We start from the raw sequence: 16,693 nt of genomic DNA on the forward strand, positions 1-16,693 counted from the left end.
GAGGAGTCTCAGTGGGACACATGATGCTGTCAAACTTCTACAAACATGGTTCCTGCTCACTGTTTCCTTCCCCCACTCACAACACATTTTTAGCCCTCATTTTACTTGACCTCACAGCAGCTTTTGAGATCATTCAAGTTTGTTCCTGCAACTGTATTTTCTTATCACCTCTGTTCCCACACTCTGGTCTTCCTCTTTAGGGTGTCTTCATTGTCTCCTTTGTAGAGCTGGTAAGTGTTGGTTTGAGGATCAGTCCAAGCTCTCTTCCTTTCTTTACTTTTTTCTAGGCCATTTCATGCAGATCCACAGTTTCAATGTAGCTTCCAAATGTGAATCTGTAGCCCAGACCTCCACTTTGAACACACATGTTCCCTTTCTTTCTCTCCATGACCAAATTGATGATCACACACAGACACACACAAAGTGCTGTGTTCCCTACTTTGACAAATGGTATCACCACTGAGTTGCATAAAGAAAACTTGGGGATTGTCCTTGACAACTGTCCTTTCTTCGACTCCAAATCCATCTATCACGAAGCCCTTTTGACTTCCTTCTTCAACATGTTCTTGAATCCATTTCTTCACCTCTGTCACTGCTTCAGGCCATCACCTGTCTCTCATCTGGATGAGAGCTCCCTAACTGGCCTCCTGCACCATTGTGGTCCCTCAAACCCATTTTCCACGAAGCACCAGAGGAATCTCCAAGGTGCCACCTGTGTAAAGCCATGTCAAAGGCTTCCTATTGCCCCTATGATTGAAAAAACAAAATCCTTAACATGGCCTTCATGAGGCCTGCATGGGTGGCTCTGCATGGACTGGCTCTCCTTCACTTTGCCTTGCTCTCCAGCCACACAAGGTTCCCAGACAAGCTGAGTTTTCTCCTGCCACTGGGCCTGTGCAAGTGTGCCCTCTTGCATCTGTGTTCAGTTAACTCCTTCATCATTCAAGTTTTAGCTTGGCCATTATCCCCTCTGGAATGTGTTACCTGTAATTATATATTCAGAGTGTGATAATTTTGTTACAGTAAATGTCACAAGGTCAGGACAATGGCTGTCCTTACATACTGCTGTAACCTCAACATGTGGCATAAAGTAGGACTTTCATAAATGCCTGCTGAATGAGTATATGAAGACCACAGAGCCCCAAAAGGAAATTCATTGCTGAAATGCATGATGGCATTTGGATGTTCAAAATGAGATCCAAGAACTAGAAAAGCAATGTGGACCAGAGTGCTGGGAAGAAATTGGATCCTACTGACATTTCTTCTTAGGTCAAGGAATAGTTTGGGTAATGGTCGGAGGGTTTTAATCATTGTGTTTTATCTTTCATCAAATGTGTTTTAACATTTAGACCATTTGGAATGACTAGATTTATAAAAAGCAAGGGGGAAAATCATCCACAACCCCACCAACCCTAAAACAGTTATATTTAAATATTTGGTCTATTTTCATTCCATCTTTTCTTCACACAAATTTCTCAGTTACTTAGTTCAGATCTTCTGTGTGTGTCCCAAAATGTGTGTAAGTATTATTTGGTGCTCCTCATAAAAAGAAAGATTTTCACAAAAACATGTAGGAAATACTGAATTAAAGTCAAACTAGTTTTTTAAAATATATATTTTTTATTGACTTTCCACAGAGAGGGAGACAGATAGAAAGCTAGAAACATCGATGAGAGAGAGACATCGACCAGCAGCCTCCTGCACACCACCACCGGGGATGTGCCCACAACTAAGGCACATGTCCTCAACCAGAATTGAACCCGGGACCTTTCAGTCTGCAGGCCGATGCTGTATCCACTGAGCCAAACCAGTTTCGGCTAAACTAGTTTGTTTTTGTTTTTGTTTTTAATGATGTTTTTATTGATATTAGAGAGAGAAGAAGGGAGAGGGGGAGAGAAATGGGCTGCTTCCTGCATGCCCCTTACAGGGGACTGAGCCTGGAACCTCAGGCACGTGCCCTGACCAGAAACTAGTGATTTCTTGGTTTCTGGATCAATACTCAACCACTGGGCCACACCAGCCAAGCTAAACTAGTTTCTTTACTGCAGGACTTCTCAGAGCCTTTTAAAAAGATGATGTGTATTGTGAATCTCGGAAAGATAGTCTGTTTTCCAAACTACTTAGCTTTGGAATGCTGTTGAATTCTATAGCATACAGTGTAGTAAAAGTTTATATGTGTAAATTTTTATTTTTTTTCTTGGTGTATTCTGCTGTTATGAAAGACTCAGTAGTTTCTAACATTTGCCTAATGGCCCATCAAATGAACATGCTATAATGTACTGGCCATTCAGATAGTGTTCTTTTGGTGAGCAAAGAACAGGAAATAATAGAGTTACTGAGTGTATTTGGTGATTCTGATTTGTGGGATTTAAGGAGATGAACACCACTGAATCTAACCTTAGTGCTGAGTTCCTGGGGTACACATTGACTCTATTTTGGCAGTTCTGGGAAGCCATGGAGATGCCTCTCTGTACAATGTGTTCAATTCAGCAATCACTTTCTAAGGGAACCTAGCTCACCTTCATCACAGAGTGGACTTGTCATAAAAACTTATTGGTTGGTCTACGAAGGCTACTTACCCCTATTTCTTTTTTTATAAATTTATTATTTATTTATTTATGTTAATCCTCACCTTTCTATTGATTTGTAGGGAGAATGGAAGAGAGAGGGAAAGACAGAAAGAAACATTGATGTGAGAGAAACACATTGATTGGTTGCCTCCTGCCCAAGCCCAGACCAGGGCCCGGGCCAAGAGGAGACTGCAACTAAGGTAAGGACCTTTAACTGGAATTGAACCTGGCACCTTTTGGATTCTAGGCTGACGCTCTATCTATTAAGCCAAAACAGCTAGGGGCCCTATCTCTAATATGTAGCTTCATGACTTTTAAGACAATTTTAGGTAATCTTTCCTTTCCTTTCCATTCTAGCTGCACTGCAGCCCACCTCACAATGTGACCAGTGTCCTATAAGAAAAAAATTCCAATTAAATCTGAATAGTAGGAACTAATGCACTTCATTCATCTCTCATGGAGTAAAAAGGGAAGAAAGCATTCAAACATAAAAATACCAGAGTATTATTGATACCATCTAAATTGAATCTCTTCTCACATCCTTCAAGAGCTGTTCAGAAAAAGGACAAATAAAATTACCTATTGCTTGCCTGGCTATGTGGCTCAGTGGTTGAGCATCAACACAGGAACCAAGATGTCACTGATTCAATTCCTGGTCAGGGCGCCTGCCCTTGTTGCAGGCTCAATCCCTAGTAGGGGGAGTGCAGGAGGCAGCTGACTGATGATGTTTCCCATCAATGTTTCTATCTACCCCCTCTCCCTCTCTCTAAAAATCAATAAAAACATTTTTGTTAGAAATGTTCTCAACAATGTCGCAAGAATGAGACAAACACTCGAAACTGGATCGTCAAGGCAAATTTACTTCTGCGCAGAAGGGTGCTCCTGCCAGCTGGAAATCATGGGCAAAAGCACATGGAGTTGGAAGTTCCTTCGGGGTTTTATTTTCTGACTTGGGGTCTGCCCTGACCCTCACTCTGAACTTCAACTTGATTGACCAGGCTTCAGAGCTCGGAGTCGCATTATTTCTCAGCTAATTGAGAGGAAGAGGAAGGTAAGGCAGAATCTAAGATGGTAGCCCCCCTGAGGGCCTTAAGATCATACCAAGATTGTAGAACCTAAGATGGTGGCCCCCTGAAGAAACTGAAGGTCATATCAAAATGGCAGGTCCTAAGATGACTGCGAGCTCCTTTCTTTGACAGAAAAAATCACTGGTTCACTCTCACAATTTTTTAAATTACCTATTGCTCAGAACTAAAGTGTAACCAGGATGGAGCAAAATCTCACAAATTTTATTGAAAGATCAATGGGAAAATAAGCATCTTAGGCTGGCAGAGTTGAAATCAGATCTCATACTAGAACACAGATCTGGGGGTGGGAGGACTGCTGCATGGAAAAGGGGAGATGGCATGGTCCTAATGGTGGTAGGAGAAAGATAACATCAACTAGAGTTCATGTCTGTAAAGACAGACCAACCCAGAGTGGACATGTGAGGAGAGAAGTAAGACCTAGTGAATCAGAAGAAGACTTGGAAAGTTCATGGGACCAGTGACTAAAGGCACTGCTTCTGAGAAGAGGGAGGCACCTGAGAAAGCGAGGTTTCCTGGGAGGCTTGTGGGAGGGCAGGGGGGAACTCAGTAGAGGGCATGCAAGAGGCAGCCAATCAATGATTCTCTCTTATCATTGATGTTTCTATCTCTCCCTCCCTGAAATCAGTAAAAATATTAAAACAAAATAAGATGCTATCACAGAAACAGAAGACAGACATAAAAGGAATAGTGTCTTTTATTTTTATTATTTTAAAAAATATATATTTTATTGATTTTTTACAGAGAGGAAGGGAGAGATATAGAGAGCTAGAAATGTCGATGAGAGAGAAACATCGACCAGCTGCTTCTTGCACATCCCCTACTGGGGATGTGCCCACAGCCCAGGTACATGCCCTTGACTGGAATCGAACCTGGGACCTTTCAGTCCGCAGACCGACGCTCTACCACTGAGCAAAACCGGTTTCTGCGGAATAGTGTCTTTTATTAAAGGAACTGCAGTTCACTGTGTTAATCTAAGAATTTTTGTGAGTTTATTTGAGCCAAACTGTCAACAATTCTCAGGAAGCAGAATCTCAACAAATTAAGATAATGCTGTGGAGAATGGTGGCTTTCACCTATTTTTATAAATTACCATCAAAGGAGGAGACATAAGTGGGTTACATTAAATTCATTGGTGACAGATTAGGGAGGTAGGAGGAAGCAAAGTGGGGAAACTTCTGGATTGAATAAAAAGTAAAATGATACATACATACCTCTTTTACATAAGTGGGTACAGGATAATTAACAGTCAGCTATAAACAGATAATAATAACAATAAAGGAGTTTGTGCTTGGTGCCCTGGCAGTATTTGTTGTGCCCTGAGGTGTCTGGAAAAAGGGAAGTTACAAGTTACCTTGACATTCCACAGATATTTAATTTGAAAACACCCTTTGTTGTTATTTTAGGTCTCTTGAATTTGCAAGGCTGCCACACAGGCCTTCCTTGAGTTAGGTTAGCATGTGGCCCTTTTTTGTCAACTATATAAACAAAATGGAACATTTTTGGACTAAAAATTTAAGTAAACCACATAAGACCTGGTCCTTCCCCGTATATCACTACTGCCAGAGGCTAAAGCCATCAGCAGTTAGCGTATTAATGCAAAAAATCATTGGAAGACCACTGGACTTTGATATTCAGCAGGGCTGAAATTCAGCATAATATTGCCTTACTGTGGCCTCAATGGCTCAAGACAATTCCCTAATATTATAATCCTTTTACTGTTTACCAAACTTTACCTTTGATATGCCTGTATGCATTGCTAGAGGGCAAGATGTGCATCTAAAACTGAATAAAAAGCAGATGGGACCCAGTCTTGGGGGTGCCTCTTCAAGAAAGATGTTTCCACCTGGCTTCCACCCCCATGCCTTCTAAACTCATATTTCTTGTATAGCATTTTCATTTGTGCATTGGTCTCTCTTTCAGATCCTGAATCCCGCCACGAAGGTTGTGACACACTGCTGTTGTTGGTCTCGAAAAATCTAATGCAAATAAACACAAAGTCTTCATACAAAAATACTTTAAGAAGGAAAATGAGAAAACTTTTTAGCAAATAAGAACACACATAAATGCAAACAGGATAAAAATCCAAAGCAGGGGGAAATTGTAACATAATATATCATTAATTACACGTAATTAAACAACCAATAAGATATGAAAGAACACCACAGTCTACCATGGTTCTTGAATTTAATTCATTACCAGTGCTGTTTGAGAAGTGATTTGTTCGAAAACGGAATCATATTTCCCCATTAGAAATGTAAATTTAATTTGTTCCAGACCTACAAATGATTCCACTTTAACCTTTCTATGTATAGTACATGCCTAATGTACTGTTTAATCTATAAATAAAAACTTTTCTTAAATTGATCGTACCATCCCTTACCAGCCTTAAAGAAATGCAGTGTTTTTGCTTGTTCATATCACTGCCTCTAAAATGCTGTCACCCAGCTAACTGCTTTTTGTTTATCCAAATCAACAACAGTTTTGTTTTTTTTACTTCTTTAATTCCCTGTAATCATTGTTTCTTTCACACTCTTAACAACATTAGCACTTGGTTGCATCTTTATATTTTAAAATTGTGCTAATCATTCTCTCCTTTGTATGTACTTTCTCTCCTTTCCTTGTAAGTGGCCTGAGAGAAGCTTTTTGTCATGCTGAGGTATCATCATAAAAAGGTTGTCAGGTCACAAAATCGAAGTTTTGTTCCACAACCCAGACTTTTCCCCCCCCTGTGAACAAGTTGGTTAAAGAACTAAATTGTTCGAAGTGGGAGATGTTTGAGAACTGAGGTTTGATTATAAAATTGGACAAATAAGACCTGGCTTGTGTGCTAAGTGGTTAGAATATTATTCTGTGGACTGAAGTGTCTTGGGTTCAATTTCCAGTCAAGGGCCTGTGTTGTGGGTTCCCTCCCTGTCCTTGGTCGAGGTGCATGCAGAAGGCAACCAGTTGATGTGGCTCTCTCCATGTCTGTTTCTCTCTCTCTCTCTCTCTCTCTCTCTCTCTCTCTCTCTCTCTCTCTCTCTCTCTCTCTCTCTCTCATCCTCCCTTAACTCTCTCTGAAGAAGAAATCCTCAGGTGAGGATTAACAACAAAAAATGGGGACAAATAAGATATGCAATGGAAGCTCACTAAACTCAAGAAAAAAAGTGAAGAAAAAGACAAAATCATCTCAGCTGTCTAATGGAGAAACGATATAACTGAAAGTACAGAAAGGGACATTGAGGATGGAAATAAAAGGATCCAAGAAAATAAAATGTAAGGAGGTATTAGAGGTCAGAGAGAAAGTAGAGATGTAGCAGATGAAAATAGAACATATAGCCCTAGCTGGTTTGACTCAATAGAGCGTAGACCTGTGGACTGAAAGGTTTCACATTTGATTCCAGTCAAAGGCACATGCCCAGGTTGTGGGCTTGATTCCCAGTAGGTGGTGTGCAGGAGGCAGTCAATCAATGATTATCATCATTGATATTTCTGAGTCTCTCTCCCTCTCCCTTCCTCTCTGAAATCAATAAAAAAAATTTTTAAAAAAAGAACATATAAGTACATGTAATAATACTATGATTTAAGACTATAATTAAAGAAAATTATAATAAAGAAGAGCTGATGCTCCGCTGGTGTGGCTCAGTGATTGAGCATCAACCTATGAACCAGGAGGTCACATTTGGATTCCTGGTCAGGGCACATGCCTGGATTGTGGGCTTACTCCTCAGTCAATGGTGTGCAGGATGCAGGCTATCAATGATTCTCATCATTGATGTTTCTATCTCTCCCTCTCCTTTCTCTGAAATCAATAAAAGATATATTTAAAAAAAAAAAAAAAAAAGAAAAGATGAATCTGCATCCTAAAGGTTCTAAGTTCTTGGGGGGGAAATAACTAGCCCACAATTATCAAAACTGAGAGACATATATCCAAGTGAAATTAATTAAATTAGAAGATAAATTCTCTGGTTTAAAAAAATATAGAAAAGTAGCTTTGCACAGGTTTTAAATATACAAGAATTTGGTGCATACACTTCTTATGAGTCCTTTCTATCACAGGACAAACCATTCAACCAAGACATTTGAGAAATTTTGACAAAAGGACTGATGAGCACTGGATACATAAATTATAAAGGTCTAGGACTAAAACATTGGTGGGGATAAGGATGGAAGAATACTATGCAATGTTATATGTTCAGACAAAATAGAAATAACACAAACTTATTTATTTTTGTTAATCCTCACTCAAGGGTATTTTTCTTTCCTTTTTAAAAATATATTTTTTAGTGCTTTCAGAAAAGAAGGGAGAGGGAGAGATAAGAACATCAATGATAAGAGAGAATCATTAATTGGCTGCTTCCTGCACACCTTCTACTGGGGATGGAGCCCACTACACAGGTATGTGTCCTGACTGGACATCGATCCACACTCAACCACTGAAACATACCAACTGGACTCAAATATATTTTTCCATTGATTTTTAGAGTGGAAGGGAAGGAGGGGGATAGGTGGTGGGCAACAGAGAGACAGAGACAGAGAGATCTGGAATTGATTGGTGCCCCAACCTGGGCTGGGGATTGAACCTGCAACCCAGGGACAGGTCCTTGACCCGAATAGAACCCACCACATGTGCATGGGAGAAGGCTCTACCAATGAACAACACCAGCCGGGCAACCAACTTTATTATTTTTTTTTTAATAGATTTTTTACAGAGAGGAAGAGAGAGGGATAAAGTTAGAACATCGATCAGCTGCCTCTTGCACACTCCCTACTGGGGAATGTGCTGCAACCAAGGTACATGCCCTTGACCGGAATTGAATCCAGGACCCTTCAGTCCACAGGCTGACGCTCTATCCACTGAGCCAAACCGGTTTCGGCAACCATTTGTACTTTAAAACAAAGTCCTTCAGGCTCCCCATCGTTGGGAACAGAGACCACTGAGATGGTGGCACCGGGCTTGCTACCCCAGCCACACATGCGCACTGGCCTGCGGAAGGCGCCCGATGTATCATAAATAGCGCATGCGCACCATCTGGTGGCAGGCACAAGGAAGTGGTCATTGGGTATCGCGCATGCGCTATGGCTTGTGGAGCGAGGCGCTATGTTGTGACGTCATCGGGGCGCCGGGGCTGGAGTCCAGGACAAGCCTGCTAAGGTGTGCACTCTGGACAGCATGATGGTCTTCGGGCTCCGCGCGCGCACCTGCTGGGCTCTGCGGGCCTTCGCTGTTAGCACGCGACCGCTGCGCTCCAGTTCGCGCACCCACGCTTTCGCCAAGGAGCTCTTCTTGGGCAGGATCGAGAAGGTAACGTAGAGCCCGGCGGACGAAGCCTTCGTCTCTGCCTCCCGCTTTTTGCCCTTATGAGGAAAGACTGGGTGGGATAAAGCATTGTCCTAGTCCTTACACCAGCTTGACAAATACACCAGAGGGACGGGGCTTGCTAAGATTCCAGATTCCCGAGGTCCTCTAAGTCTTATAATTTTTTCTGGAAAAACAAAGGGTCTTTCCATGGTTCGAGGCCTGAGAATCTGCATTTGACAAGTGTTCCAGCTAATTTTTAATTGATTCAGAGAGAGGAAGGTAGAGAGAGATAGAAACATCAGTGATGAGAGAGAAACATGGATCAACTGTCTCCTGCATGCCCCACACTGGACCGTCCAAGCCTGCAAACTAGTCATGTGCCCTGACCTGTAATGGAACCAGTGACCCAAGGTGCATGGGTCATATTCATCCTTTGAGCCACACTGGCTGAGCTGTCTCTGAATCTTTTTATCTCTTCTTTGACCCAGTTGTTGTTTCATAGTTATTGTTAATATCTTCATGTTTGTTTTATTCAGTTGATTTCCAATTTCAAAGCATGTGGTAGGAGAATACGCTTACTATGATTTCAGTCTTCTTAAATTGTTGAGGCTAGTTTCGAATCCCAACATATGCTCTATCCTTGAGAATGATCCATGTGCACTAGAAGATGAATATATAATGTGTTCTGGGATAAAAGTCTCTGTAAATATTATGTCCATTTGGTCCAATGTATCACTGAAGGCTGATATTTCCTTCTTGATTTTCTTTTTTTGATGATCTGTTTATAGTGATTAGTGGAGTATTTAAGTCCCTGAGACCACTGAGATGGTGGCACCGGGCTTGCTACCCCAGCCACACATGCGCACTGGCCTGCGGAAGGCGCCCGATGTATCATAAATAGCGCATGCGCACCATCTGGTGGCAGGCACAAGGAAGTGGTCATTGGGTATCGCGCATGCGCTATGGCTTGTGGAGCGAGGCGCTATGTTGTGACGTCATCGGGGCCTGCTGGCAGGATGGAGAGACCATGGGAGGTCTCCCCACTGGTAAAAACTATCATTAGGTTTTTATCAGTTTCTCCCTGTAGTTCTGTTAGTAGTTGCTCTATATATTTTGGTGCTCCCAGATTGGGTGCATATATATTAATGTGTTATGTCTTCTTGATTTATTGTCCCCTTTATCTCTATAAAATTTCCATTTTTGTCTCTTTTTTATCTTGAAACCCATTTTGTCATGGCTATACCTGCTTTTTTCTGGGGTATCAGATTTCACCCCTATGTTTGCTTGGGGTATCAGATTTCACCCCTATATTTGTCTTTTCAGCTGAAATAGGTCTTTTGAAGAATGTGTATTGGGTTTCCTTTTTGATTCAACCTACTACTCTGTGTCTTTTTATTGGAGTTCAGGCTATTTACATTCATTGTGCCTACCTATATATATAAAAGCTTAAGCAACCGTTAAGACGAAATGACCAGTCGACCAGTCACTTTGATGTGCACTGACCACGGGAGTGGGGGGGGGGGGGGGCGGGGGGGGAGAGAAGCTCAACGCAGGAGCTTCCCCCTGGTGGTCAATGCACTCCCACAGCCAACCTCCCATGGTCTCTCCATCCTGCCAGCAGGCCTCAATTGGCAACTGCCCGCCTGCCAAGGTGGCGGTGTGGGAGTGAGGGAAGGAGGGAGGGAGGAGGCGGGGAACTGTGTGGTGCGAGGTGCCTATGTCGACATCCAGCATCTGTTTCTTCTGCGCAGGGCACGACTGTCAGTTAGGTCTAGGGACCCCACCCATGCACAAATTTGTGCACCAGGCCTCTAGTTGATATATAATAATTTTATTTCTTGTTTTCCTGTAACTCTGTGTCTCCATTATTAACTTTCCCTTATGTTCTGTTTATTATTTCATTTTGGTAGTATTCTATGATTTTTTTTCCCCTTGTTTCCTCTTGTTTAATGTTATATTGTTATGTGTCTCAGTTCTAGATTTAGGCTTATGTAAAAGAAAGTTTAATATATACAGTAGTTCTTTTTATGTCTGATTGCATCTTATTTCCATTATTGACTTTTTACAGAAGGGAGAGGGATAGAGAGTTAGAAACATCGATGAGAGAGAAACATCCATCAGCTGCCTCCTGCACACCCCGTACTAGGGATCGAGCTTGCAACCAAGGTACATGCCCTTGACCGAAATCGAACCTGGGACCTTTTAGTCCACGGTCTGATGCTCTGTCCATTGAGCCAAACCAGTCAGGACTGTTTCCTTCCTTTTTGACTGATATTAGCACTATGGAAAGTTGCTAAAATTAATTTTTACTAATTTTTATTTTTAGAAAGAGGTTTTCCCATATCCAGAAGTTAGCCAAGATGAACTTAATGAAATCAATCACTTTGTGGGACCCATAGAAAAATTCTTCACTGAAGAGGGTATGTATGATTTTCTTTACCATTACCAATTTCCATTTTAGGGTGATACTTTGACATTTATATTTGTTATTTCCGGAGGGGAAGTTCTCTGAAGTATCATTAATTATAGGAAAATAGTGTCTATTGACAGTATTTTATTTTAAGGATTATCCCAATGGCTGTTTAGTTATATTTCAATGAAGGAACACTTTTAAATATTTCCAAAGTGTTGCAGACTGACACTTTTGTAAAATACCATAAAAATAAACAACTAGAAAAATAAAATGAAAACAAACAACAACCAAGGAGTTATAAAATATAAGCCCATATGTGATTGGTTGAGTAGCAATGTAAAATTGTTGCAAATGTTTCTAAAAGTTTGCTCTTGATTTCAGTACTTATCTTATTATGAATCAGGAATAGTTTGTGGACCAGCAGTAGGCTGCAGACTGCAAGTTGAGGGTACCAGTGTAGATGGCAAGATCCTTCCTTAGGGTATGGTCAGCCAACCTTGAGGAGCTCCCTGAGGATCAGTGATGCTAGATTGACAGCAGTGCTCCTCAAACTGAGGACCCCCAGAAGTTCTTATTTATGTGGCTTTTATTTGGCAATATGTGCCCTATTAGAAATTAAAACAGAAATTTAACATAATTATTACTTTTTTTAAAAAAATAACCAACCCCCTACATATTACATCAACAATATTTTTAATGAAAAATAATATTCCCAAACAAAAAATAGTGAAGAGTGGTATATATATATATTTTTTTTAATCTTTTGAATATTTTACCCTGTCTTGTTCCTGTTCTTAGGAGAAATGGTTTTAGTATTTAGACCATTGAGTATGGTGTTGGCTATAGATTTGTTATATAAGAGTTTTATTTTGAAGTATGATCTCTATTCCCATGTTGCTGAGAGTTTTTTATCAAAAAGGGTGCTTGAGGGAGAACCAATATGGCAGCATAGGTAAATGCCTGTACTCGCTGCTTCCCACAACCACATCAAAAGTACAACTAAAATACAGAACAACTATCATCCAGAACCCCCAGAAAGCTGGCTGAATGGAAGTACTACAGCTAGAAGAAGTAAAGAAAAAAGCACACTGAGACTGGTAGGAGGTGTGGAGGTGCATAACGGGCTGGTCCAGCAGCCAGGTATGCCACTTTTTTAATAGGGAGGTAGATCGCCTCTTTGGAGGCCACCTGGAGGAGCAAGGGGTCCCATCTCGACACCAGACCCCCAGACCAAGGTTCTACAACTGGAAAAAGAAGTCCCAACAGGCAGCAAAAACTACAGGTTGCAAAAACCAGTGATGATTGGGGCTGAGTAACACACAGGCTGCTGGAGATCCAGCTGCTCCTCTTAAAAGGCCAGCACTGAGAACTGAACTTACAAGCTCCCACTTGCTCTGACCTCCAATGCCAGGAGAGGCTCTGGGGGACCCAGAAACATATCAGAGAAACTGGACTGTCTGGCATCTGGACAGGAACATGGGGGCAGTTTTCTTCCAGATGGAGGTGCTTCCAGAGGTCATTTTTCTGTGCTGGGACCTCCCCAGTGGAAAGCTAACTGGGAACCATTTCTCTTTGTTCTGCTCTGGTGATTCCCTGAGACCCTGCCCCACCGAATTTATAACTCCAACCAAGCTGTGTGCAGCAGCTTTTGCATATGAATGGCCTGCCCTTTCTTAGGCTAAAAATCTGCCAAATAAGCTGCAGCTGGGACAGGGAGTCCCAAAGCTATCAATAGAAGGCCCAAGACCCAGCACCAGCACCAGTCTGCCTTGCTTCACAGTTGGACCTCATCTGGGCACTTCCAAACTCGATACAAAAAGGAGGAATCTGCATATCTCTCTGTTGCTCCTGCTGGGTGGCTTCAGGCAGTGGCTGACTCTGTACCTTCCTGGAGACCCAAGAGCCAGTGTGCCCAGTGGTCAGTGTGAGACCATACCAGATTACAACTCTTCACATCCATAAGAGACACACTCAAGGGGCAGACTCAGTGAGCACCAAAGCCCCACTGAAGCAAGTCCTGATCCATAAAGATGTCTCCTGTAAGAGCAGCTCTCTCCCTATAGTTGCAGCTGGTCCCTACAGCCAAATGGCCTGGAGGTCAATTCCTCCAGTGACACCAACAGCAATCAAGGATCAACTACAACAAAACTGTGCACATAGCCCACAAACAGGTGCACCAAGAGTGTCCAACTCAGGTGATTTGGGAGGCTGAGCCACTGGGCCCTGTAGGACAGCTGCTACACAAGGCCACTCTATCAACTCAAGGAGACTTAGCAGCTACCCAACACATAGAAACAAACAGAGGGAAGCAGCCAAAACACAGAGACAAAGAAACATGTCACAAATGAAAGAAAAGGAATTAAGCAAAGTACTGGATATACAGTTCAAAACCACAGTTAAAAGCTTACTCAAGAATCTTCTAGAAACCTCAAAGGAATTTTGTAAGACCTTCAAGGATCTTAGTGAGAATGCCAAAAAAAATGGGTTAAAGACCAGTCAGAAATTAAGCATATAACTGACTGAAAATAAGAATAACATACAGGGTTTCAACAATAGACTAGAGCAGTATTTCCCAAACTTCTCTCATGATGAGAATCACCTGGTGGAGTTGTTAAAATACAGATTCCTGAATCTCAACTAAGAAGTGCTAAACTAGAGTTTTTGGGAACTTATAGGTAAAATTGTATACTTAACTTAATGTTCTGTCTTAGAGCACTAGTTAAGTTTACCACTTCTAAAAAAAAAAAAAAAAAAGTTTACCACTTCTTAGTTGGGATTCAGGAATCTGTATTTTAACAACTCCACCAGGTGATTCTCATCATGAGAAGTTTGGGAAACACTGGACTAGAGGATCCTGAGAATCAAATTAATGATTTGAAATACGAGCAAGCAAAAAAACACTCAACCAGAAGAGCAAAAAGAAAAAAGAATCCAAAAATATGAAGATGGTGTAAGGAGCCTTGGGACAACTTCAAGAGAACCAACATCCAAATAATGGGGATGCCAGAAGAAGAGAGAGAGCAAGATACTGAAAACCTATTTGAAGAAATAATGACACAAAACTTCCCCCACCTGGTGAAAGAAATAGACTTACAAGTCTAGGAAGCACAGAAAACCAAACAAGGAATCTAAAGAAGACCACACCAAGACACATCATAATTAAAATGCCAAGGGCAAAAGACAAAGAGAATCTTAAAAGCAACAAGAGAAAAACAGTTAGTTACCTACAAGGGAGTGCCTATATCACTGTCAGTTGATTTCTCAACAGAAACTATGCAGGCCAGAGGGGAGTGGCAAGAAATATTCAAAGTGAAATATTCAAGATTACCCAGCAAAGCTGTCATTTAGAATTGAAGGTCAGATAAAGAGTTTCACAGACAAGAAAAAGCTAAAGGAGTTCATCACCACCAAACCAGTATTATATGAGATGCTGAAGGGTATTCTTTAAAAGAGGAAGAAGAAAAAGGTAAAGATAAAAAAAAATATGAAGAAAATGACAACAAATACATATCTATCGATTGAATCTAAAAATCAAATGAATAAAAAATCTGATGAATGAACTGGTGAATGGAATAGAATCATGGGCATGGAAATGGAACAGACTGACAGTTCGCAGAGGGAAGGGGGTGTAGGGAATGCAGGAAGAGATTAGACAAAGATCTTATATGCATATATGGAGTACCTATGGACACAGACAATAGGGTGCGAGTACCTGGGGTGGGGTGGGAACCAGTGGAGGGGACCTATGGGGCAGGGGGAGAAATCCCCTGTGAACCAGGGCTTTTGTTTGTTGGAAGTTTTTTGATTACTCTTTCAATTTCATTGGTCTATTCCAGTGGTTGGCAAACTCATTAGTCAACAGAGCCAAACATCAATAGTACAACGATTGAAATTTGAGAGCCAAATTTTTTAAATTTAAACTTCTTCTAAGGCCATTTCTTCAAAGTAGATTCACCCAGTCCGTGGTATTTTGTGGAAGAGCCATACTTAAGGGGCCAAAGAGCTGCATGTGGCTCTTGAGCTGCGGTTTACTGACCACTGGTCTATTCAGTTTTACTGATTCTTCCTTATTGAGTTTTTGAAGATTGTATTTTTCTAAAAATATGTTCATTTTGTCTAGGTTGTCCAGTTTGTTGAAATAGTGTTGTTTGTACAATAGTATTTTTTATTTATTTTTTTGCAATTTTTTGTATTTCTGTGGGGTTGTTTGTTTCTTCACCGCTTTCATTTCTAATTTTGTTTATTTGCATCCTTTTGCTTTGTTTCTTGGTGAGCCTGGCCATCAGTCTTGTTTATCCTTTCAAAGAACCAGCTCTTGGTTTTATTGATCTTTTGGGGATTTGTTGGTCATTTATTTCCACTCTGATCTTTATTATTTCCTTCCTTCTACTTACTTTGGGCTTTTCTTATTACTCCCTTTCTAGTTTTTTACGTTATACGGTTAGATAATTTATTATCAGTTTTTCTTGTTTTTTGAGGTACTATGAACTTCCCTCTCAGGACTGCTTTTACTGTGTCCCATAGATTTTTGGATTGTTGTGTTTTCATTTTTTGTTGTTTACAGAATGTTTTTTATTTCCTCTTTGATCTCTTCAGTAACCCATTTATGGCTTAATAGTATGCTCTTTATCCTCCAAGTGTTTGGATTTTTTTTTTATTGTTTTTATTGTGGTTTATTTATAATACTATGCCATTATAATCTGAGAAGATGCTTGACATAATTTCAATCTTCTTGAATTTGTAGAGACAGACTGTGTCTTAATATGTGATCTATTTGGTGTTTTTTTTTTTTAATTATTAAATTATTATCTGTGTACATATTTTAACATTGCCCCCTTCCACCCACCTCCCCCCCCCCGCCCATACATACCCTCCTTCCCCAATATGTGATCTATTTGTGAAAATGTCCCATGTGCGCTTGAGAAGAATGTATATTCCATAATTTGGGGGTGAAATGTTTTGAAGATGTATGTCAGTTTATTACATCTGATCTACTGAGTTGTTTCAGATTGTTATTCCTTTGCTTGATTCTCACACATGTTGGTGAATTTCCCATCCAGCTGTTTGAGCATCCTTATGCTATTACTCTGAATTTTTTTCTTGGACATATTTCTTGCCTCAATTTCATTTATTTCTTTTTCTGATAATTCCTCCTTTACTTTCATATGTGTGTTGTTTCTATGTCTCCTCATTTAAAATATATATATATATTATTGATTTTTTTACAGAGAAGAAGAGAGAGGGATAGAGAGTTAGAAACATCGATGAGAGAGAATCATCGATCAGCTGCCTCTTGCACACACCTACTAGGGATGTGCCCGCAACCAAGGTACATGCCCTT

At 40.8% G+C, this 16,693-nt stretch overlaps 1 protein-coding gene across 1 annotated transcript in view; it reads left to right on the forward strand.

Annotated features, from left to right (window-relative positions):
- The first annotated feature begins 8,736 nt into the window (after positions 1 to 8,736).
- ACAD9 (acyl-CoA dehydrogenase family member 9) overlaps positions 8,737 to 16,693 on the forward strand; it is a 57,861-nt gene continuing 49,904 nt past the window's right edge. Inside the window, exons 1-2 of the mRNA XM_084872467.1 lie at positions 8,737 to 8,942; positions 11,266 to 11,359. Of these exons, the coding sequence (XP_084728593.1) occupies positions 8,811 to 8,942; positions 11,266 to 11,359 (226 nt within the window). The 5' untranslated portion in view covers positions 8,737 to 8,810. The remainder of the gene's footprint in view (positions 8,943 to 11,265; positions 11,360 to 16,693) is intronic.

The sequence above is a fragment of the Pipistrellus hanaki genome (assembly GCF_964339955.1).
Source record: "Pipistrellus hanaki genome assembly, chromosome: 2".
NCBI classification, from domain to species: domain Eukaryota; kingdom Metazoa; phylum Chordata; class Mammalia; order Chiroptera; family Vespertilionidae; genus Pipistrellus; species Pipistrellus hanaki.